The 24,764-nt window shown below is 46.5% G+C and overlaps 1 protein-coding gene across 6 annotated transcripts in view; it reads right to left on the bottom strand.

The window, feature by feature from the left end:
* The window catches only part of PDGFRA (platelet derived growth factor receptor alpha), a 45,718-nt gene that overhangs the window by 19,425 nt on the left and 1,529 nt on the right, over window positions 1–24,764 (bottom strand). For 2 of the 6 annotated variants that reach the window (XM_029945702.1, XM_029945692.1), the window contains exons 1-12: window positions 24,553–24,632; window positions 18,828–18,888; window positions 16,778–17,095; window positions 13,187–13,447; window positions 12,029–12,159; window positions 10,065–10,236; window positions 9,789–9,978; window positions 6,523–6,638; window positions 5,304–5,430; window positions 3,201–3,394; window positions 2,382–2,476; window positions 2,034–2,166 (exon numbers count right to left, since the gene is read on the bottom strand). In XM_029945702.1, the coding sequence (XP_029801562.1) occupies window positions 2,034–2,166; window positions 2,382–2,476; window positions 3,201–3,394; window positions 5,304–5,430; window positions 6,523–6,638; window positions 9,789–9,978; window positions 10,065–10,236; window positions 12,029–12,159; window positions 13,187–13,447; window positions 16,778–17,095; window positions 18,828–18,876 (1,786 nt within the window). In that variant the 5' untranslated portion in view covers window positions 18,877–18,888; window positions 24,553–24,632. Of the gene's footprint in view, window positions 1–2,033; window positions 2,167–2,381; window positions 2,477–3,200; window positions 3,395–5,303; window positions 5,431–6,522; window positions 6,639–9,788; window positions 9,979–10,064; window positions 10,237–12,028; window positions 12,160–13,186; window positions 13,448–15,819; window positions 15,918–16,777; window positions 17,096–18,827; window positions 18,889–24,552; window positions 24,633–24,740; window positions 24,759–24,764 lie in introns of those variants that run through there. The other 4 variants (XM_029945697.1, XM_029945694.1, XM_029945693.1 and 1 more) reach the window with 3 other exon arrangements.

A 24,764-nucleotide genomic window follows, 5' to 3' on the forward strand; every position in this document is an offset into this window, starting at 1 on the left:
ATGCCCTGGGAGCAAAAGGAAACGGAAGCTGCTGTCCCCACTCTTAAAGAGCTCACCATCTAAATTTTTTTTGAACGTTTTATTTTTTGAAAGCTACACAGACTGAGTGTGAGCAGGGGAAGGGCAGAGAGAGGAGATACAGAATCCGAAGCAGGCTCCAGGCTCTGAGATGTCAGCACAGAACACAGTGGAGGGCTTGAACTCACAAACACAAGATTGTGACAAAGATCATAGCCAAACCGAGCCACCCAGACGCCCCAAAGAGCTCGCAGCCTCAAAGGAATGCTTCCCAGAGTGGCCAGTCTCACCACGCAGAGCCAAGCCAGGGAAAGACACAGCTCATAAGGGACTAAAAGCCAGAAGTGATTTTTTTTAATGTTTATTTATTTTGTGAGAGAGGGAGGGAGCACACGTGCCAGCAGGGGAGGGGCAGAGAGAGGGAGAAAGAGACAGAAGGAATCCCAAGCAGGTTCTGCACTATTAGCACAGAGCCTGACATGGGGCTTGAACTCACAAACCGTGAGATCATGACCTGAGCCAAAATCGAGAGTCGGATGCTTAACCTACTGAGCCACCCAGACGCCCCTGGCCACAGTAACTCTGATTGAATGTTTGCATTGTCAGAAGCTTCCCTAGCACCTTGGGGATACACAGGAGCTGAGAGACACAGAAATGCCCCTTAGCCTCTTAGGAATGTCACCCTTTCCCCCCATATTTTATTACTTTAAGTTCCTCGTCCCTTTCTGTAAATTTGGGTGGTGGGTGAGGTGGGACTGATGGTGGGGAGAGATAATAAAGAAAGCTCAGTTCCCAGGCTTAAGGAACTCTCTGAGAAGACCTAACCTTGCCATACTTTGGAACGAGGCAAGAGGATAATTAAACACTGTCTGTGGCATCCTCTGAAGCACATACCGTTAGCATATTCTTGACCCAACTTCTAGCTCTTTCATTTGTCTTTGTCTTATTTTCATTCATTCAGAATATGACTTAAAATAAAAAATCCCTTGGACTAAAACTTCATGTACTTGGTCTCAGGCCAAGATTGCAATACTTGAAAAGTTTGTGAGAAGTTGGCTTGATTATTTTTACATGTTTTACTTTGAAAAGTTACCTATTTTATTTACTTTGAGAGAGAGAGAGAGAGCGAGTGAGCAGATAGAGGAAGAGAGAGAATCCCAAGCAGGCTCTGTGCTGTCAGCGCAGAGCCCAATGCAGGTCTCAAACCCACAAACCTCGAGATCATGATCTGAGCTGAAATCAAGAATCAGACGCTCAACTGACTGAGCCATCCAGGCACCCCCAAAACAGTACCTATTAAATGCACATATTCTAAAGAAGTATCTAATACATCCTCAGAATGTACTAGATTAGGGGCGCCTGGGTGGCTCAGTCAGTTAAGCGTCCGACTTCAGCTCAGTTAAGCGTCCGACTTCAGCTCATGTCATGATCTCACAGTTTGTGGGTTCAAGCCCCGTGTCAGGCTCTGTGCTGACTGCTAGCTCAGCGTCTGGAGCCTGTCTTCAGATCCTGTGACTCCTTCTCTCTCTGACCCTCCCCTGCTCACGCTGTCTCTCTCTCTCTCAAAAATAAACACACACACACACACACACACACACACACACACACACACACACAAGAATGTCCTGGATTAAAATACTCTTTGTGGTTGTCCTCATTCGTTTCTCATCTGTTTCTTTTCGGTCACAGAAATTTACCTCATTTTCAATTTGTGTCATTCCCAAATCAAAGCCATATTGATTTTTATCTTTGGCAGGACCTCCGCATATTCTCTTCTCCTCTTGTAAAATTTTCTTTAACCATAATTTGCCATGGGACAAGTTTAAAAAAACAAACTACTGCAGTAATGCAATCAACTCATTTTCAAGACAAAAATATTCCTGACGGCCGATTTCTATCACTTAGCTCTTGCTAAAGCACAAGCCAGGTCCCTTCTTCCTGCACAAGGCTACAAAAAGTAAAGGTCCGTAGAAATCGAAAGGGAGTCTTGGGAGATCAGCTGGGTGGGCGCTTACCAAGCACTAGGCCATCTCTGGGAAACTCCCATCGAGAGTCGTAAGGCAGCTGCATCGGGTCCACGTAAATATATTCATGTCCATCAGGGCTGATCGATTCGATGACCCTCCAACGAATTTCATACCTCGGTTTCTATAAATGACCAGGACAAGAAACTGGTGAATCACCAAAGTCCAAAGGCACCAAAGCTTAACTGCAGCAAAGTGGCCAGACTCAGTAGGACTGACCGACACATTCATTCAAGACGTAAGGACTGAGCTCCTTCTCTGTGCCAAGCACTGAACTAGACTGCTATTCTTGTTCTTATGGGCTTCAAAGAGCATTAGTCCTCTGAGGAAAGTATCTACCTGTTTCCAAATGACAACCAGGACAATGAGGGAGATGATCACAATCACCAGCAGCACCAGGACCGCAGCCGCCACTGTGAGTTCGGAACGCAGGGCTGTTGGAAAAGGGGCATGGTGAAGGATTCACAGGAACGGGCGGGAGCACAGGGACGCGAGGCTGTGCTTGGGCCCGGGCTCTCGCTCTGCTGGCGGAAGGGCGAGAGGCTGCCTGGCTTATTTGAGGGCTGGGTGACACCACCGCTCAGTCATCTACACACGTGAAACCAGTCCAGCTCTTCCCTTAGAAGAGAAAGGGACAGAATTCGATCAACCCTGTGCAAGTGCACAAAACCGTGCAAAACGCAATCCTTTCTCCAACAGTGCCATGGCATTAACCTTCTAGACAGAATGCAAATTGGAATATAAAGACTGATCAATGACATTGAATGCTGTGTAAGTTCGGTTTCTTTTGAAACAGTTTATTTTGAAAGGCTGCATTTGGTTTTTATCAATTTTGGCTTCATTAAATTTTTGCTTTAAAGAATTCAAGTCATCCCAAGGGTCGTAAGGAGCAATGAGGCAGAATACCCTCCTTCTCCGTCACCCATCCCCACACTCAGACTAAAGAGACTGAGCAGCTCTTCTCTTAGACAAGCAAAATGCCAGGGATGCTTCTGCGAGATACAGTTTGGGGTCAAAATCTGAAAGAAAAGGGCTCCCATGTGGATGCCCAGAGAAGGTCCTTCAAGAGCATTCAGAGCTGAATTTCTGCCTTGGGACCTTCATCCCTTTAGAACCCCAACTGGGATTTGAAGTTCTGGAAGATGGAAAGGAACTCACTGGGGGCCACCAGCTTCAGCTCTCGGTTCTCCGCCCCAAGGAGATTCTTGGCCAGGCATCGAACGGCGATGGTCTCCTCCACCCTGGTGAATGTCACTCGGCCCTCCACGGTACTCCTGTCCTGGCGGTGGACTTCCGTGATGATGTTTGAGATGTTGTTGGCCAGAATCGTCCATGAAGTTTCGTTATTACATCTGGAGAGAAAGAGAACGTCAATATAGAGCCAGTTATCGGGATAATGGAGGGGACCGACACAGTAAGACTGCTCTAAGGTGGCAAGCAGTTCTGACGTTGCCTACATTTGGGAGTGCTACTGGTCAACTTTCTCATTTTATGTGCATATTAACACTGAAACTTGTTTGCACATGCCCAAAGAGGGTAAGCTGTATGTGCATAAAATTGTTGAAACCTACACTATATGTTAACTAACTTGAATTTAATTAAAAAGAAAGAGAGAAAGAAAGAAAGAATAGGGGCACCTGGGTGGCTCGGTCAGTTGAGCAACTGATTTTGGCTCAGGTCATGATCTCAGAGTTTGTGAGTTCGAGCCCCATGTCAGGTGCCTGTAATGATAGCCTGGAGCCTGTTTTGGACCCTCTGTCTCCCTCTCTTTCTGCCCCTCCCTGGCACAGGCACTCTTTCTCTCTCCTTTCACTCTCTCAAAAATAAAATAAAAGCATTTTTTAAAAAAAGAACTTAAAAATTGACTGTTAGGAAGTAGACAAGGTAGAAAGTTGTTTGATCAAATATAACTACTAATCCCAAGTCTTGAACACATGAGCAAACTGAACAGTTACACTTCAAGAACATTTAGGGGCACCTGCGTGGCCCAGACAGATGAGCGTCCAACTCTTGATTTTGGCTCAGGTTATGATCTCATGGTTGGTGAGATGGAGCTCCGAGTTAGGTGCCATGCTGACAGTGTAGAGCCTCCTTGGGATTCTCTCTCTCTATCCCTCTTCTCCACTCATTCTCTCCCTCTCTCTCTCTCTCTCTCTCTCTCTCTCTCTCTCTCTCCCTCTCTCTCTCCCTCCCTCCTTCCCTCCCTCCCTCCCAAAACAAGTAGATAGATCTAAAAATAAGAATGTTTAACTATCCCAATTTTCCAGCCCTTGAAAATGCCTGGCTCCTTCCTTTTGTCTCCACTTGCACTGTCGAGAGCCCGTAAGATATCACAAAGTTTGGAGTGATCCCTGGCTGAGCTGTTAAGACCTAGATTCCAGCTCTAGTCAAAATCCAAATCCAGTCCCTCAACCCCAAGAAGAGGAAGAACTAGGAGTCTCAGCCTCTAAGAGAAACAAGGCAAGGCTCCTGAACTCAACCAGTCACCATGGGTTGAAATGTGAACATGTTGCTCAAATGTCCATCACAGAAGGTTGACAAATGGGGACAATAGGAGGAACTGGCAAGTTAACTCCCCCACATAGCAGGTAGGCAAATGAGGCGGACAGTCACATGGGCAATATTTTCATTTATGTTCACATGCCAGTCTAGCTACCAAGTAAAGTTCACCATATAAGAAATGTAAGGTGAACCAGGCCAGGGTCGTAAAAATCCTCTTCTTACTGCAGTCCTTTAAATTCATCATCTTTTCCTTTTTTAAAAAAAAATGTTTTAAACGTTTTTTATTTATTTTTGGAAGACAGTGAAAGACAGAGCATGAGCATGGGAGGAGCAGAGAGAGAGGGAGACACAGAATCGGAAGCAGGCTCCAGGCTCTGAGCTGTCAGCACAGAGCCCAATGTGGGGCTTGAACCCATGAACCGTGAGATCGTGACTTGAGCCGAAGCCAGATGGTTAACTGACTGAGCCACCCAGGTGCTGCCATCTTCTTTTCTGGTTAGGGGCCATTTGAGAACCTGGTGAAAGCCATGGACCTTCTCCTTACAGCTCTCCATGACCACGCAGGTGCACACGTACACATAACGTGCATACCAGGTCCATGTTTCAAACCTACTTTGTAGTTTATGAGACCGAGGCCAAATAAGAATCACACACACACACAAAAGGACCAGCAAGAGAAAGAAAATGCATTTGAAGTTCTTCATGCCAAGGAAGAAACATTCTGACCACAAATGGAAAAGAAACATCTCATTTCCCTACTTCTTAATATCCTTGCAAATCATCCACTCGATATCAGGAAGAGGTGTCCCTTCAGCCGTGCATCTCACAGTCTGTCCCCCGGTGGAGCCGTGGTGGTCGTCGACCAAGTCCAGAATAGACGAGGGCACTGCAAGAGGAGAAAAGAAGTCAGAACTGGATGGCTTGTGTCCCAGAACTCCCCGTGAAGTACAAGTTCGGAACTTGTCCACATGGCACCGGGACCTACAAAGGAAGCAAATGCCCAAGAAGGGGCTGAAAGCAATTATGTGCATAATAATAATGCTCCAGTTTGGGCAGACCCACTTGGATAAGAGCATTTTCACAGTTTCAGTGTCTGGGGATTTGTATCCTGTGGTGTTTGAAATCTGGAGTGAGGAAAGCAAAAAACCCCTGTGGTTACTTGGCTTGAAAGGCAAGGAGAACTCTTAAAATTATATTACAGCTTGGGGTCGGACTAAAGGATTCAGCTAGAGTATAATCTAAAGCAGCATTACCAAAGTGCATCTGTGGAATGTGACTACGTTTTAAAGATTTTTTTTAATCCATGATCAAATAAATCAGACTCCTATTTATTTTTTTTAAGATTGTACTTTTAAGTAATCTCTACACCCAATGTGGGGCTCGAATCCATGACCCTGAGATCAAGAGCTGCATGCTCTACTGACTGAGCTGGCCAGGTGCCCCTATGATCAAACAAACTAGAAATATGCTAATACCTCATCACAGATTTACTGTGAGGGTCAAGTGGGCCCACCTAAGACAGTACCTGGCATACAGTGACACCCAGTGACTAGGTGCTGGCCCTGAATGTAAACAGGGATTCCCTGCTGCTAAGGGCCACCATCCAATGTCTTCAAGGGAAGCTAAGCAAAAAGGCCAAAACTCTCCAGAACAACGTATGGTCATCTGGACCAAAAAAAAAAAAAAAAGCATCATTTTCCTCTTCCCAGAACCGGAGGCGCCAGACTGTGAAGCAGGTGGTGGTGTAACCTAGGAATTCCCCCGTCAGAGGGTTTCAGAGCAGACTGGAACTTCCCAGAATTGTGTGAATTCATAAGCCCAACAAAACCGACCTGACATGCGATATCTCCACACCCTGCTTCTCCCATAAAGGGCTGTTTTTCTCTCCACGACCTGATAGAAAAGTGCCACTCTCCCTGGGGGACACCCGGGCCCTTATTCACTGAGCTAACACGACCTGTGTCCTGCCCTTACACACCTTGAGTTAAGAGTTCGAAAGTATAGCTCTTCACGTCATCTTCGTTTTGAACGATGATCGTGTAATGGCCACTGTCTTCCTCCTTAGCCCGGATCAGCTTCAATTTGCTCCGATACCTGCCAAGGAAGTACTTTGTTTCAGCAAGTCCTAGCCAAACAGATTCCAGCCACTCCAGCAGTTCCTATGTTCAATTTAAGTTTTGTTTTTGTAAAAAAAAAAAAAAAAGGTAAAGACAACTTATTTTCTTGACCACATCATCACTTTTCTGGGATTTTTGATGTACTTTCTACATGTTGAAGGTCTGACTTACAGACACTTAAATTTTTTTTAAGTAGTCTTCATGCCCAGGATGAGTCCAACACAGGGCTTGAACTCATGACCCTGAGATCAAGACCTGAGCTGAGATCAAGAGTCAGGCATTTAACCAACTGAGCCACCCAAGCACCCTGACACTTAATTTTTATTTCTATTTCACTTTATTTTGTAATGTTTATTTACTTTTTGAGAGAGAGACAGAGTTGGAGCAGCCAAGGGGCAGAGAGAGAGGGAGACACAGAATCCAAAGCAGGTTTCAGGCTCTGAGCTGTCAGCACAGAGCCTGAAGTGGAGCTTGAACCTACGAACTGTGAGATCATGACCTGAGCCGAAGTTGGATGCTTAACCAACTGAGCCACCCAGGAGCCCTAACACTTTAATTTTTAAAAAGAAGACCAGATGTCTTGAGATGAGCCATAACTTATGTGGCTAGAACAGCAGTCAGCTCCGCTACGGCCTGACTTCCTGATTTCTGAATGAAAGTAGACATGTTCCACCAACTTCCCTTTAAAAAAACAAAAAACAAAAACAAAAAAACCCCCAGAAAATCCTTCATGTTTAGCTTTTAAAAAACACTTGCTTCCCTTACATATCCATCATTTGGGTGGTTCCAAGGGGACACCATTGGAAGAAAGAATGAGAACATGGTCTATAAACTCATACAGAGAGGTCGCCAGGGTATAACATTGCTACTTGTTGGTATTTGCTTAAAGAATCTCTGGAAGGTTTCATTAGAAGAACCTAATGAAACTAATACAAGTATTTCTCTGCGTGGGGAGGCAGGGACACCTGGGAAAATGGTGACAGGAACAGAGTGAGACTTCCTACAATGCACTGTCTTGATGTCTGAATGTTTTGAAAGCACAAGATTCCATCGCCTATTAAAAATAAAGAAAGAAAATCTATTTCTTCATACTTTACTAAAAAAGGAAGTTTCCCCTGCAGATTTCTTACGTGTGTTATAAATGACATTTGGCTCTGTGTACATACATGAACAAAGCATCTGCCCATTTGATTCCCCTTCTTTATAAAACATCACAGCGGGGAAAGGCAAGGGGATGGCGGGGGGAGCGCTGGGCATGAAGCGAGATGACCATGGGCATTACTGAAATTCTCCATGCCTCAGCTTCCTTACACGTAGCATAGGATAACCGTACGCAGAGCCTGCTGTCATTTGCAGAATTAGTTAAATGAAATTATATGTGTGAAAGCATCTTGAAAGCTCACAAGTAACCTGTGAATGTTGAGCCATCCAGCCCCAGACGCTGGGCACCAGCACCGGGGACAAGAGCACACACGGGGCTGGATTTTCCTCTGCTGCACCTTACTGCACAGGCCTCAGGCCTGGACTTCCTGAAGGAGTCCCCACAGGCACTCCTGGCTGCGTGTCACCAAACCATCCCGTCATTCATGGCCTGCACTTGCCCGGCCAAGGAAACCGGGGGATCCGCTAGTCCTAAGCCTCCGGAATCCATCCTATTCATCCTTACGGTCCCTGGCCCACAAGCGGAACTGGTGGTGGGAGCTAGAGGAACCCTTGAATCAGGGTGACAAGCAGCTTTCCTGAACCTCTCGGTTGGAGAGCTTTGCTTAGTCATTACCGTGATCACGACTCGAGCATGGTATACCTACGAGGTCTAGGCGTTGGCTGTGCCAGATCACCCTGTTCCTCTCTGGCCTTGCACCTAATGGAAACTTTGGCACTGCCCACCTTTTTGGGCGCCCTCATCTCGTGTCATCAGAAAGCCTTCCAGATTCGGCATCTGACACTCTTTCCATCTCTGTTCCACGGAGGCTAAACAATTCCATTTTCTCAGATACCACTTCTCAACTGCACATGGGATTTAGTTCAGCAAGAAGAAAGCAAATCCCAAGATCGAGTGAATGGACGAGAAGGGTTCTTGCCCTCTCCCCTGAAGGCTGGAAATCGAGGACTGACCTGTGTGTCCCTGGGATGTTTATGAGGAGGGTGCAGCGTGGGAACAGTTGGTCCCTCAAGATATACTTTCTGCTCTGAGATTCCAATCAGAACTTAAACCTCAACTGCAAATGGGGCGCTGGGTGGCTCAGTTGGTTAAGTGGCCGACTTGGCTCATATCATGATCTCACAGTCTGTGGATTCCAGCCCCCTGACGGGCTCTGTGCTGACAGCTCAGACCCTGGAGCCTGCCTCAGATGCTGTTTCCCTTTCTCTGTCTGTCTCTCTCTGCCCTTCCCCGCCCTCTCAAAAATAAATAAACATTTTAAACATTTTTTTAATAAAAAAAACTAAACTGCAAGGGAGCTCAAATTGTCATCTGGTCTAATTCCTTGCCTTGAAGTATATAAGGTATTATTATCAACCCTACATTACAGATGAGGAAACTGAGGCTGATGTGACTTAACTCCACCCCTATTTAAGAGGTGAGAGCAGTGTACTATCTCATCAGAGGGCAGGGATCCAAACTATTCATTGCACATTTTCTCCAAACCAAACCTGGCCAGACACTACCCTGATTTCCTGTGGTGGCCTCACCAGGGCAAATGTGTTTCAAATTAAACCAATGATGTACCGTTTCATGTCAGTTTATGTGATAATGGCCTTGTCACTGGATTCACCAGCATGTCTATTTGCCACACAGATGGTGGGTGGCATGGAGTGTATTCAATCCAAGAGGGTCCAATTTTCTTTTCCTTCCTTTACCCCTTCCTGTAGGTAGGAAATGGTCTTTCACTGGGAATAGAACTCTTCAATTCTTTCTTCTTATTTTATTGTCAAATAGTTATCCACATAGTACTACCACATGACAATGTTACCATTAAAGGTACCTGATTTCAAGTATCTCTGGTGCTGGTTTGTTCAATTTCCTAGACTGATTCTTGCTTTGTGTTGTAACACAGACACAAACTTCACTCTATCGACAAACACACCATATAAGGGACAGGCGTACAGAGGGAGGGTGTTTCTTTACCTTATTTCCTGAATCTTTTCTATGTCGGTGGTGATCTCAGTGAGATTTTCAATCAGAGTCAGGTTGTCCTTCAGCCAGGATATCCTGGGAGGGGGGTAGGCCTGCACGTCCACCACGAAATGTTTGACTTCATGCAGGTCCACAGCTTCCAATGGGCTGAAGTTGGGTTTGATTTCAATGAACCCTTTTTCTGTACAGGGGAGAGTTGCCATTAAGTCATGATTACCACATTCCTGAGCAGCACGGCCGACTGACATTTTAGAAAGCACAATGTACCGTGGACAGAAATAGTGACTTTCTTCATCTCTTTGACCTCCCTGGTGGCCTGGCGGGCAGCACATTCATAATCTCCACTGTCCTTCACGGTGGCCTCGGGGACCGTCAGCGTGTACACCAACTTCATGGATGGGACCTTGATTTCCTCCAGCATTGTGATGCCTTTGCCTTTCTACAATACAGCAGAAGTGGGGGGGGGGGCGGAAACAACCTTAAGTAATTAGCTCCTGAGAGTGAAGCCTCATGTACACTCTGGCCCCTGCGTGGTGATGGGGCACCCGTGTGGACCCCCACATGGTGAACCCCCTGTGGGGATGTCGATCGTGGGGGAGGTTGTGTGTACGTGGTGCAGGGGCTACGTGGGAGAGCTCTGTACCATCCACTCTATCTTGCTGTCAACCTAAAACTGCTCTAAACAATAAAGTCTGATAAAAAATTTTATGCTAACTCCTTATAAAATCATGTTTCAAGAGGACATCTAACAGTACATTAAGGTGTCTGTGCTATACCACTGAAGGAAAAAGGATCTAACAGAATACTATTTAAAATATAATACCCATTAACAGTTCCACTTATTTCCTATACAAAGTATTCATAAAATTTGTCTCCCTAAAGTATTAATGGTGATGTTCTGGGAAGCGGCTTTTCCTCTGTTTCTCTGAATGTTCTAATATTACAACAGTAAAGCTGCATGATTTATTACCTGATGAAAACTTTGTGTTACAAAGCAATGCTTTGATTATACGGTTTTTTTTGGTCCAAATAGTACGTACTGTGGTTTGGGGGAGGGCGTGGTGGGAAATGTCTATCTCCGATAAATGATAAGAAATGTTTATGTTTTAAGGATTAAGCACAATCAAGTGTGAACAGTAAAATCAAAATACTTCATATTTCAGGGAAGAAGTTCACATATTGGACTATGGATGTCTCGTCAGTGCATGAGGTCTATGAGGTAATATGGGAAAATGCCCAACTTCCAATCAGATGCCCCAGGGACAAAGGGGGGGGGCAGTAAGAGCACAGGGGAGAAAATTGATAAAAGGAGAGAAGCTCTCAAATGCCAAAAAGAACAGGGAGCAGAAATTTGCAACTCAGGACTGAAGGGGTAAAAATATACATTGTATACATATATACACATATATATAACCATACACATACACACATATATAATCATATACATGTACATATATGGTTTTTGTTCTCCATGAGGTCACTGCATTAAGCCCTGTTGATCATCACTCCATTGGACAGTCACAGCCTTTTACACACGGTTCTCTTGCACACTTATCACAATGTGTCGGAATGAATGAGACCTTGCGTATAAATCGCCAGTGTCCTAGACATGGCATGAGGTTCCCTGTCCCCGATTCCACCGCACTCCTCCTGCTCTGCTGCACAGGACAGCTTCTAGCAGAGAGCTTGGGATTTAGCAAACATCCCTCAATCTTTGCCGAATGATTCACGTTAAGCCTGCTCACTGAAAGCAAGCCATGAAAGAAAGACGAGGCCAAAAGGAGGGAGAAGAGCGTCCTGGGTGGCCAAGCAGCAGAAATGAAAGGAGACAGGCCATTGACATTCTCAAAAGTCTCAAAACCCAAAAGGATGGGAGCCAAGAAAATGGGAATTAATGATTCTCTCAGCAATTAATAAATTTAAAAGCCCTTCCTCCTTTCCTTTTCTAATTTTTTGGTTGTTAACTTGTAGCCATAGAGCTTTCCTATTTCATTCTGACCCATGAGTAAGAAGGCTCAGCATACAACCTTTATTCTGAAGGGCCTGGTCCAGCCATTGTCTCAGTCCCTCCCATCCCCCCAAGAGCCAGAAAGTCATCGAGTCAAATGGGCTCCCTGCAGAGGCGGGGCAAGCTGAGGTCTGGAGAAGCTCAGGTCCTGCTTTGTCAGTGAGGGGTCTTTGAGCCCTGAGGTGCCCCCCTCCCTTCCACCAGGAGCCTGGAAGCCACCTACCACTTCTCCGGGGTACGTCCACTGAAGGTCAACCACCTCGTTGTTAAACACGGCACAGGTGACCACAATTGTCTCCCCTGACTTATACACAGTTTTAAGAGCTTCCATTTCTAGATCGAGTTCTGATGTTGCTATTTAAAAAAAGAACAAACACGAGGACCTCAATAGCCACAGTACAGTTAGAATCTTCTACGGTTGGGGTTTGCTTTCTTTTTTAAAAACCCTGAAAAATAATTTTCAAATCACTGTGATCAAGACAAAACTGTTAAAGTCTCGGAAGCCTTGCTGTTGTGCTGGTGTAAATAATTTGGCATGTAGCAATAAAATAACACACCTACACGTATACACGTACACACAAATACCTACACACAAAACAGTAGTAAAAGTAAATTCCAATTGAACAGAACATCACCTTCCTGAGGCTCTGGTTAATGATGGCTTTACTCTTCTGCAATCACTTTTATGAATATATTTATTCGTTTAATCAACCCACCTTTACTGACCAGCACTGCTCAGGACACTCCTACCCTACCATTTCTCTCCTTCTCTCTCCCATCCCCCCTCTCTGGCTAATCTCAGCCCTTTTCTAGAACCTAGCACAGTACGGGCATAAAATAACCACTTCCGGAGAGTTCAAGGGCACTCTGCCGCCGTCTAGCAGCACGTGAGTGTTCAATACACCTGCTGCCCCAAACATGTATTATACCTTCTCACTCACATTAACCACTCACATCAAAGGGATGACTGTAATCCCAAGCTTTTCTCAAAATCAAAATCACCTTTCTTAAGTTACTGAAGTTAATCTAGGCTTCCAACCCCCACAGGTATGTGTTTGTTTTTTGGGCCTCTGTGGTCAGGAATGTGGGTAAAACAATAAGAGGCTTATGCAAGAAAAGAATTCCTTACAGTATTTTGAAGTCAACTGATGAAATTGAAATCTTAGGGTAGTAAAGAACACTTGTTTTTAGTAATGCTAAGCTTCGTACAGTTACAGCCACAGAGCGCAGCCTAGCATTGTATGGGAAAGGTGGGGTCCCAAATCTCCAAATATTCAGAATCTCCCTCACCTGGGACTATGATTTTTTAAAGAATCATATATACATCTAATCATTTTGCCATTAACTCTTCTTTAAAGAAGGAAAGAGAGGGTACAGGTACCTTTTAAAGCATAAACATTAAATGGAATGGTCTGGAACTTCTTCCCACTGACGGTGGCTTCGCAGATATAGGGCCCGACGCTGAACGTCCCATTAAAGCCCTGTCTGCTGTCATAGGAGGCGTGTACGACCCCGTCACTGCTGCGTAAGGTCACTGGAGTCTTGGGATCAGTTGTGCGACAAGGTATAATGGCAGAGTCATCGTCCTCCACGATGACTAAATAATCTGTCATTCCTAGAGGAACGAAGGCCACATCTGGGTCTGCGGTTTTGAAAAGGAAAAAAAAAGTTAGGCACTAATTTCACCTTTACCCACATATACAGAAAATGGATCTTGCTGGTACTCATCACATTAGAATGAATTGTAACTTCATATATAGCCAGACTTTGTCACCACACTGACATTAATCATCATCACAGCTAGAAAGTGATTTTAAAGTAAGAACAACATGGGTGCCTGGGTGGCTCAGTCAGTTAAGTGACTGACTTCAGCTCAAGTCATGATCTCATAGTTCGTGGGTTCAAGTCCTGTGTCAGGCTCTCTATTAGAGCCTGCTTCAGATTTGGTGTGTGTGTCTCTCTGCCCCTCTCTTGTCTGCTCCTGCTCTGCCCCTCTCTCTCAAAAATAAACATTAAAAAATTTTTTTAAATAATAAAATTAAATTAAAAAATAAAGTATGAACAACACCAAATTCCCTGTACTTCCATAAAAGAGACTGGTGATAAATATAAATAAGTTGAAATCAAAAGTTAAACGCTACTAAGAAAATGAGCAATAATCAAGTATATTCAAAACAAGAGAAAATATTCTTATTTTCAAAAATTCTTATTGCCTATAGTTGGTATTATTGAAAGCAGTACAGAAACTTGTCTATTAAAAAATAATCTGTCAATGGGGCACCTAGTTGGTCTAGTCAGTTAAGGACCCGACTTTGGCTCAAGTCATGATCTCCTGGTCCACAAGTTCAAGCCCCGTGTCAGGCTCTGTGCTGACCACTCAGAGCCTGGAGTTTGTTTTGGATTCTGTGTCTCCCTCTTTCTCTGCCCCTCCCCTGAGTGTGCACTCTTTTTCTCTCTCTCAAAAATCAATAAACATTAAAAAATAAATAACTAATAATCTGTCAAGTAACAAGATTTATAATTCTATAACCTGGGAATTTTATTTTCAAAAGAAAACCAGCTACGTAGGTTACTAGGGTACAAAGTACTAAGAGACTCAAACATCAGATGTGTCAGAAGGGCCTCTTACTCCCTATGACTACAAATAAAAAGATCTCTAAGTAACAACAGGGCAGGGCCGACTTGGGTGATGTTTGTGCTGGTGGTGGAGGAGCAACAAGAATTTTTAGACGAAGCTTAGGCCATCAAAACGCCAGGAGCCATATAACTTTAACAAGCCCACATTACAGCCATTCTCTTCCAAGCAAAGGGCATTTATGTGTGCACAAAGTTGGGGTGATCATCATAATTACCTACCTTACTTGAAACAAAATCTTTTATTGTTAGGAAGAGAGTTTCCGATAAGAGTGTCACGAAAGAAATGAAGAGGGTCTAGATCCGTGAGGCACCCACAGTTACAGAGGGCAAAAAAAATACTTGAAAAGGTGGGAAAATAGGAAGACATACTTCAGAGACCCCCTTACTTCACCTCTGCCAAAACAGGATGGCAAGAGTTCTCCATATTTGTATGTTTGTTTCTTTTAAGCTAAGTACTCTAGCTATAGCTCCTTTTAATCAGATACTAAGATTGCCATTACTTGCATTTGTGTTCAGAGTTCCAGATTCTTGAACCCTGTCAGTAAGGATTTCAGCAAACAAAACTCCAAATTCATTTCAGGTTAAGATATATACTCGGTATCCATAACACACGAGCCACGGTTTCCTTTAAAAGGCACAGTTTCAGGGCGCCCGGGTGGCTCAGTCAGTTAAGCGTCCAACTTCAGCTCAGGTCATGATTTTGCAGTCTGTAAGTTCAAGCCTCGCGTTGGGCTCAGTGCTGACAGCACGAATCCTGGAGCCTGTTTCAGATTCTGTATCTCCCTCTCTCTCTGCCCCTATCCTGCTCTCACTCTCTCTCTCTTAAAAATAAACAACATTAAAAAAAATTTTTTAATGAAATAAAATGCACAGCTTCCCTACCATTATCCACTAGCTATGCAATGTTTAAAAAACATCATGGTCCTTCTTTTAACAACTATCCTTGGTAGAAGCCAATATACACAGGTATAGATATTGGCACAAAAATACAGACATAAATACAGATAGTGATGTAATTTTTTAAGTGTATTTATTTTGAGAAGAGCGAGAGTGTAAGCAGGAGAGGGGGACAGAGAGAAGGAGAGAGAGAATCCCAAGCAGGCTCCACGTTGTGAGCGCAAGAGCTGGAAGTGGGGCTCAATCCCAGGAACTGAGATCATGACCTGAGTTGAAATCAAGAGTTAGATACTGACTGAGCCCCCCAGGCGTCCCAATACAGGTACAAATATAGATAGAACACAGATATGGATATAGATATAAAAGTATAGATACAGATACACATGATACAGGTTTAGATAGAGAGGGAGAGAGAGAGATACAGACAAAGATACAGATACAGATATAGACAGAGACACAGATTAAGATTTAGATCATTACCAGGAGTGCCCGAGGAATGCTAGGTGGGTGACGAACCAAATGAACCTCAAGCTCATGGCTAAGCCCAGCCCATGAGCAGAGCTGCTGTGAGAAGGCGCCACGCCATCTTCCACTATAGGGGCTGGCCCTGAAATCCATCACAACCCAAGACCACGCCCTCCAGAGGTGTGGCCAGTCACAGCGGCCAACTGCGCCTGCGTGGAACTGGGGCTCCTTAGGCTGCGGGGCTCCCGGCCTGCCTTCCCATAGAGCTCCCTGTCGCATCTACCCCGCCTTCCTTCCCTCTCTCCTCCATTCAGAGTCACGCTTACGTTCTGGCAGACAGCTCCACAGGCTCTGCTGCACGTTCCCTCTCCCCGTCTCCTCCCACAGGCTTCTCCCCGAATCCAAGCCTAGCGCTTAATCCCACCTCACTCCTATCTCGCCATCTGCATCTCACAGGTCACGAGACAACATCATTAGTATGGAATTTGCCCCCACATTTTAATTAAAAAGAAAAAAAAGGCCCATCTAATTAATCAAGAGTAAATATATGTTTTATTCACTCCAAAAAATAGCCTGGTTATTCGGAAGCTATTATAATGAACCACAAGCAGCTCCAAGAGAGCACCTACCTAATTTCTGTGTCCCCAACACTTGGCATAGTGCCGGACAGCAAATATTTGTCAGACTTGGTTGACAGAAATAAGTATGTTTCCAATGTTTTTGCACAATGCGGAAAAAAAAAATAGACGTGCCATAATAAAAATGATTTCCAAAACCTAACATGCTTCCAAAATGTGAACAATACATATTTCTCGACAATGGAGTCACAAATGACCTTGACTGTTGTTCGTCCTCTTGTATTTTTCACATTCTCTCCAATAGACATTTACTATTTTTGTGTTGTGTAAAACTTGAATACAGCAAGCAGGAGAGGCAGGACAAGGCACTCGGCCTGGAGACCCACCCGTCTCACCTGGGACATAGATGTAAACGCGCCTGCCTTCGATCTCATTCTCCTCCGTCTGAGTGTGGTTGTAATAGCAAGTGTAAAGCCCTGTGTGGGCTGCCGATGCATTGACCACTTCCAGCACCGTCACAAAGAGGCCACTGTTGTTTTCTTCATTTCTGACTTCCACGCTGGGGTTCTCTTCTTCAGACGTGGGGTACTGCCAGCTCACTTCACTCTCCCCAAAGCATCTCAGAGAAAAGGAGGAATTCAGCTCCACGACGATTTCATTTTCGTTGGGAAGGATGGAGGGTAATGAAAGCTGGCAGGAGCTTGGGCTCGGCCCTGCAAAAGGAAACATGCTCTGAATAGGATGCAGCCAGAAAGGACAGTCTCACCCAGAGCACTGACAGAAGCAACAGTAGCAGCTTATATGAACAATGACCATTTCTACGCAAAAATCCGTTAGCCTGGATACCCATGAAAGGCCTCCCATTATAACGGCCACTGCATCTGCCGAGAGCAGCAAAGGCTCCAAAGGCCTCAATAGCTCCCCCCTCCCAAACCCCTACATTCACCCCTCCAAACACTCCAACGGACAGAGGACATCTGATCCCAATTCCATATTTTAGATGGTCATGGGTGACCATAAAATATCCCAGGATGGCATAGGCTCGAGCACATACGGCGTCTCTATTGTCCACATTCCCTCCGGAAGTTTCTCTTAGTAAGAAACAGGATGAGAACAGAGGCAGGGAGACTGAACAAAGCACAAGGCAGATTTGTGCTCAAGAATTATGTTTTCCATTTCTCATAACACTCTGGCGTGCCTTCTCTCTAATGACCTCCCAGAAACCCCAGCCAGATGATGTTAGATGCTAATTTAAAAAGTAAGAACATGCAGGGGCACCTGGGTGTCTCAGTCAGTTAAGCGTCTGACTCTTGATTTTGGCTCAGGTCATGATCTCACTGTCCATGAGTTCGAGCCATGTCAGGCTCTGTACTGACAGTGCAGAGCCTGCTTGGGATTCTCTCTCTTCCTCTCTCTCTGCCCTTCCCCTGCTCGCTCTCTCTCTCTCTCTCTCAAAACAAATAAATAAACTTAAAAAAAAAAGTAAGAATACATGAAGTTCAAGAGTGAAAACCCTAAGCTAATCTTAGAACCTAAAATTTCAGTCTAGCTCTCTTTGTCCATAAAACTGAAAGAAGAGATATAATGGCTTCATCGGTCATCAGTGGTCTCTTATCTCCTCTGGAGCCCAATGTGGGGATCCCACCAACTTCACTATGTGCCCACGAGGATTCCAGCAGCTTAAGGCAGAAGTCTAAGTGCATCTGGTCACCTCTCCTCCTGCAGGCGACATATTCCTCTGGAGTTGAGAACTAGCAAACCACCGACATTGCTCAATTCTAACATGCCTGTACAGACAAGCCCTACAGACACTAGCAGACTTAACTCCTCACGTAGAAGAACATTGGGTTGTTGATGAACATCTGGGATGTATAAACATCTGGATGGAAACTAAAAATTCCCAATAAACGTTTCAACAAATGGTCCAAATAGTATCGTCCTGGTAGAAAAGTCCAATATTCTACCAACGAGATTCAAAGGGAAATGGCAGCTCTAAGATTTTCCAGCCATTTTAGCATTTTCTACTTAGGACAGGTATGATTTCCTGTAAAAAGAACTTTCCTGTAAAGAGAATTTTCTATCATTTCCTTCTTTCGAACGTTCCTAAAGGTCTCGGATCCCCTTTACAAGAGATCCATGTCCCAGGAAAAATAAAAGAGTGGTGGGGAAATTTTGGCTATTCTTCCTCACATATTTCAAGACCGGATGACGCATATACTGAAATGGTCACGGGCGAGCATTCTTTTTGAGCTGGAATTAGTGCAATACAGCAGAGGGGACTGAAGGTTTGTGGTCATTCGAGATAACTACTTGTAATTTTCCGCTTTCCTTCACTCTTGTGGGCTGCGTTTGCAGAGCACAGTGAATACGCTCTGTGCAGAGCACAGAACTTGAGAAGGAAGTCTTCCCCATGGACAAGGAGCTCAGGGAGCCCTGGGCCCATACCTGCGAGGAGACAGAGCAACGCCAGGAGCACCAGGTGGGAAGTCCCCATGGTTCTGGAAAACTGGAAAATAAAAAATCAAACAGAAACAGCGTTAGCCAATGAAAAGACTGGTAAGCCTCGTTCTTTCTGGGCTTTGCTGGATGGAAAATGTTAACAGCATTGTTGTAGCGAAAAAAGCTTCGATCTAAGATTCATGGTTAAAGCAGGACTCGCAGAGCCCGACGGGACCCCAAGATCAGGCAGAAACCAACCACTTGAAGCTCAAGCCCTTTCTGATTGCACGCGCCTCTCAAATTCCGAAAAGTCTCGCTCGATGGTCTAAGCATGTGTCCAAGAGTGCAGGACGACTGACTGTTCCCTTTAAACCATCTACCTTAAGAATGTGAAACACAAGCACATCTATGTACTCAACTTCCAAACTGGAGCTGTTTTCAAGTCAAAACAGGGCGTTCTTTGCTTTGGGTTTGGCTACAGAAAGTACGTGAAATTCCCATTATCTACAAGCTCTGGAAGAGATGCTTGGGCTACAACGAATTATCTCCATTTTTATAAGCCATCTGACCTAGGGGTTGTGAACATCCCACCAAACAATGTCACTCTGCTGTGCCCAGACCCGGACCAGCCTCAGGCATGGGCTCCCAGCCCACTTCCCCCGCCCCCCACCCCCAGGACTGCACAGCACGCACAGCCGGGCTAAAACAAGGCACCGAAAGCCCAGGACGTGGGAGTAGATGGCGCAGAAAAGAAGGTGGAGCAGGGAGAGGACACAGGAGAGAAAGGCACAGCTAAATGCCCGAGTTTCAGAGGATACAGGAAACCGCATGATAAAATCCAGCAGAGACCAACCACTGAGGCTCACAATCAGGTAGCAGGAGCTGCAGAAACCAAGCCTTGGACTGTGGCTTCCTGCCACATTATCTGAGCGATGGATGAGAAGTGGGGAGACAGTCACAGGCCAGGAAAGCAGGGAAACATTGAAGAATGATCCGGGCAGCCCGGAGGTGAAATCGCTGAACACCGGGTTCTGAGAAGTCCTCTGAAAAGGCCCCCTTCCCTCAGCTCTTCCTTTTCATGCACATCCCCACTTACCTTATTTTATCTCCCCTGTCACTGCCCGCATGAAGCCACTGATAACGTGAGCTGACTGAGGTCAACAAAAGAACCGTGAATGACTTGCACGTGTGGAGGTGCCCAAGTCTCAAAGGCAGAGGCTCCCCCGAGGGGCCCAGGCAGGGGTGCAAGCCTTATGAGGTGCCATAAGAAAGTCACCTAAGCCTTGGCCTGGCGTGTACAGGGTCCTGAATTGCTCAAAACCCCAAGTGTGCAATGGAAGGAGGTCATGGGACTGACTGGCTCCACCCCTGGCTTTGGAAATGAAGAGGTATGTTCAAGATTCCTGAGTGAATTCGCTTGAAACAAACCAACCAATCAATGACAACGAAAGAGAGACACTCAGTGTTTGCTGCGTTTAGTCCCTGTAGCTTAGTGGTGGGGGTGGGGTGGAGGGGGGTTGTTTTTGTTTGTTTGGTTGGTTGCTTGGTTGGAGAAGATCCAGCAGATAGCCTTTTTCCTTTCTGGGGAAGTCTGAACATGTCTTTCTGCTTTAAGGTGGCACATATGCACAAACCAGATTTCTGCGTCACTGAATTCTACCAGGAAATGGAGGAGGAAGAGTGAAAGGCAGAATGCTGGTAACAATGGTGGGGGTATGCGGGGTGGACAGGCACCTGGGTGGTTCAGTCGGGTTGAGCGTCCCACTTCGGCTCAGGTCATGATCTCACAGTTTGAGTTCGAGCCCCGCATGGGGCGCTGTGCTGACAACTCAGAGCCTGGAGCCTGCTTCAGATTCTGTGTCTCCCCTGCTCCCTGCCCCGCCCCCCCCACGCGCGGTCTGCCTCTGTCTCTCAAAAATAAACAAACATTAAACAAAATAATAATTACCTTGAGACATATTTAATTTTAAGAAGTGCCAGCTGAGGCTCAGAGAAGTTGAGCGACTCACCCCAAGTCACACAGCTGGCGCTGAGGCCAAAATTCTAACACAAAGTCTATGTGACACAAAGGCCATGCTCTCTCCAATTCACCATATGGTCTCCCTCAAGGGAAGGTCTGCCTTTCAGGCTTGTGGGTCCCCTCCCTCCCCCGCACAACACTATTTCCTAATGCAAATTGGGGCCCTGCTTTCCTTCCCTGGCTCACCCCAGCCAGAGACAACTGCAGTGCTGTGAACCCAAATGCAGTATGCATAAGCACAATGTGGCTCACTGAGGCTTCTGCAGATCCTGGCATGTGCGGGGGGGGGGGGGGCCGGGGGGTTTGCAAGGTTTCCTCACTGCTGTGGTGATGGGCACAGCGGGCCCCAGAGCCAGCCTGGCCAGCCTGATTTACCACAATTAGCAGTAACGGCCTGTGTGTTTGTACATATAAATATCAGCCTCCCACTGATAATCCACTTAGCAAACTTCAAAGGAGTCCTCCAGAGCCAGCTTGATGTCTTGGGTTTTATCACATTTATATCCTGTATTTCTTTAGCAGGGCTTGCCAACGGTGCATCTTTAAAGCATTCCCGAGCTTAAGAGAAGGGCTCGCTGCTTTTATAGGGCAGGCCAGGCTCCGAGGAGCGTTTGCCCCGGCCCCACCAGATTTCCTTCTGTGCATCCAGATACGGTGGACCCGCTGCCAGGGAGGATCATTTACTGACATACAAAGCGGGCCATGAAAACAGGGCCTCCGAGCCAGCGATGATAATGAAAATACTGAGCATCGACATGTGTTTGCTTCAGATTTCAAACTCCCTTCTCTGATAAAAGCAGTTCTCGGGCTAGAAACGCAGGCGTATTTGTGAAGTTTCATGTCGTTACTCATCTGTAACTGAGACAATTTACTCGTGAATAGTCACAGAGTGTTCTATAGGCTGGTAATAGAAAACAGCGGGAGAGAGGGACAGTCTCTCAGGGTCCAGCTTGCTGTTTCTGGCACTTTTCTACCTACTCTGGGTGTAAAGGCTCAACCTTAATAAGTAGCCCCTATCCTGGAGCTGATCCCAAAGTCAGATGTGCAAACAGAATCAGGCGAGGTTACGCTGATGTCAGAGAAAGCTGGCATCCTATGAGTCAGCAAGAACAAATCGCTTCACGAGGAGGAACAACAGACCCCATCCAAACCCGGTTTTTAAAAAATCATAATCATGTCTTGCATGCCAGCTACAAGTTGGGTTTCAGCCTCAATCCTCTATAACCACAACGCAAAAGAGCACAACCAAGAGTCAGAGAAATCAACAGGGAAAAGAGGTCCGCCACGTTCACGGTCAGGCGAGTGACCCGTGGTTCCTCCCCACTTGTTTGTCTCTCTCGTTCTCTCAGAAGAATGATGGAAACTGCTCTGGATAGGCTCATCCCATTATGGACACTTACTCCTTCTTTCTGAACCTTTTCCTATAAAGCAAGGTTTCCTTTAACACCTGACTTCCTGGCTCGCCATACTCCGTTATTATAAGCCACTGAATTAAGAATTTAGTCAAAAGTGCATTGGAAACTGCAACTGAGGGGTGTTTATATTGACTCTTCCCGCAGACTCTTAAGCTGTTCTAAATGACAGGGTCGTCAGAGTGGCGACTTCCGCTTCCAGTCATAGAGAAAGTCAGGCTCAGGGGTCATTCGACTCGCCCTGCGTCACCTGCATAGTCGAGAAGTGGATCTAAACTCGGGCTCTATGAAGGCCTGATGAACTATCAGAGCCGTTTTAAGAGAAACCTATACAGACAGTCATGTGAACAGAAAAAGAAATGTTTGCAGCCGCTATTGTTTAACGACTTGTCACCTCTGTCCCTGCAAACAGAAGTGAAGAGCTATTAGGTGAGAACTCAATAATCAAAGACAACATGCTAAGCCAGAGAGTAAACAGAACATGGGCCCTGTTTCCAGAAGTAGGAGCGTGATATTCTTCTCAGAAAGCCAGAGAGCTAGCTTCCTGATCACCAACTGCCCAATGCATCCCACTGCAGAGCCACTGGAAATTGAATTACACCCCACCCTGGCATGATTAAAGGCCACAGGAGACTCTCACAGCCCCCAAACCCACGGACGACTGTAAGATTCAAATTTCTGAGGTTCGGTTAATTTCAGCTCCAAGTTAATTCTGTGAAAATTACATATCCTGCTTTTTTCCATGCGACAACTGTTCTACTCAGTCTGGTAACTTCAGCCCAGGCATTCCACAAGCTGGTGGCGTTTCATAGAGGGCGTTTTCAGCAGGACCTGCACCCCACCAGAGCCTGTGTTGTTGTTCTGATCTCTCTGAGCTCCATCAGACATTCCGGTGATGGGTGTTGGCTGGAGGATGTTTAAGTAGGAGCATTTTACCAGACGATCTGAGCTCCTAAACCTTTCTGCTCTCCTGGCACCAGATATTTAACCCCGGAACGCTAAAATGACACTTCCTTCTGATTGCCACCAAAGTGGTGGGACTCCTAATGAGATAACCTTGGGTGTAGTAAGGTATAGGGCACTTGAACTCAAGGTCACCAGGCTCCCCACTCCAGGACTTCACTCATAAAGTGATATACAAGTATCTGCCTAACTCCTTAACAGGTCAGCTCTGATAATCCGATGTGGTAGGTCAGCACTTGCCTCATTACACAAACGCAAAGAATGAACTAAGGCGAAAAACACTACACAAAGGTCCACAAAACAAATGTGCTCAGCCCAGTGATTCTTGCAGCTTCATTGGAAAAGGAAACCCGTCATCATCTTCCATTTGGTCCTACCAGGCAGAAAATGCATCTTTCTGATGCGGCCACTTGTTTCTCCACGAAGTCCATTCCCCGCCTCCCCGCCCCTCAGAGGGTCGTTGCAGTTCTCAAGTGCGGCCAGCAGATGACAGTGTTGGTCCAAGGACGTGCGTCCTGGCGTCCACAGAGACAGACGCCGCTACAAGTTCTGTGCTAAAATATCCCAAATCTTAACTTCCAATCTCTTCCTTTCTCGGATTATACTTTTAGATTCCGTGGTGGCCTCAGTTCGGAGCCCACAGAATGGAAACAGGAATAGGGAAACTGCTGCCTTTTGAAAAAGCTTAATTGTCCGCGGGGCCCCAGGAGAAATCCAGCGGGGCAGAGACACCAGCACCGTCGCCGCGAACGAGTCCGCTGGGGCAGCGAGGCCTCGGGAGCCCGGAAAACGGCGTTGCCATCCCAGGCCTCACAAGTTCAGAAGGTTCGGCAGGAGAAGCCACTGGAGAGAGGGTCGGGTGATCCAGGGCTTTGTTTTCCCCGCGCTCTCTCCACCCCGGGGTTGGCACCCACCCGCAGAAGGGAGACAACCTGGGCCGCCCCGGGTGGGGATCGCGACGCCGGAGCCCGGGCAGCGCAGCCCGATCTGTTCGCAGGCCATTGTCACCCCTCGTAAACCAGCCCGGCGGGGCCCGCGACGGCTGCACCGCCGAGAACCTCGGGCTGATTAGAAATGACTGTTCCTGTTGCTCAATAGCGTAGTGTTGTAAAACAAACAAACAGCCAGGGGCCGCCCGCGCGGCAGGGGACCTTGCGAGGGGCCTCAAAACAAAGTCGACGGCTACTCCCCAACAGCGCTCGGAACCCTACACCCTCCATTCCCTCCGCTTGTCCCACACTGAATTCATTACGACGCCCCCAACCTCTCCCCCAAACCCTGCACCCTGCCCCTCTCGCCCCTCCTGAGTCGCCCCCCAGCGCCTCCCGAGCCCCACCGTGCCTGCAGGTGTCTATCCAAAGCCTCTGGTAGCGGGAAAGGTTAGTCGGCCCGGAACCCTCCAGCTCTGCGCTGAAAACTCCGACGCGGCCGCGGTGCGGAGCGGAGCGCCCAAGGCTGGCGGAGAGCGGGCCGGCGCGCGCTCCGGGAGGCCGCTAGAGGGCGCAGCCGCCCCGCGAATCTTACCCGGCTCGCCCGCTCGCTTGCCCG

This window comes from Suricata suricatta, chromosome 1 (genome assembly GCF_006229205.1).
Source record: "Suricata suricatta isolate VVHF042 chromosome 1, meerkat_22Aug2017_6uvM2_HiC, whole genome shotgun sequence".
Lineage (NCBI taxonomy): Eukaryota > Metazoa > Chordata > Mammalia > Carnivora > Herpestidae > Suricata > Suricata suricatta.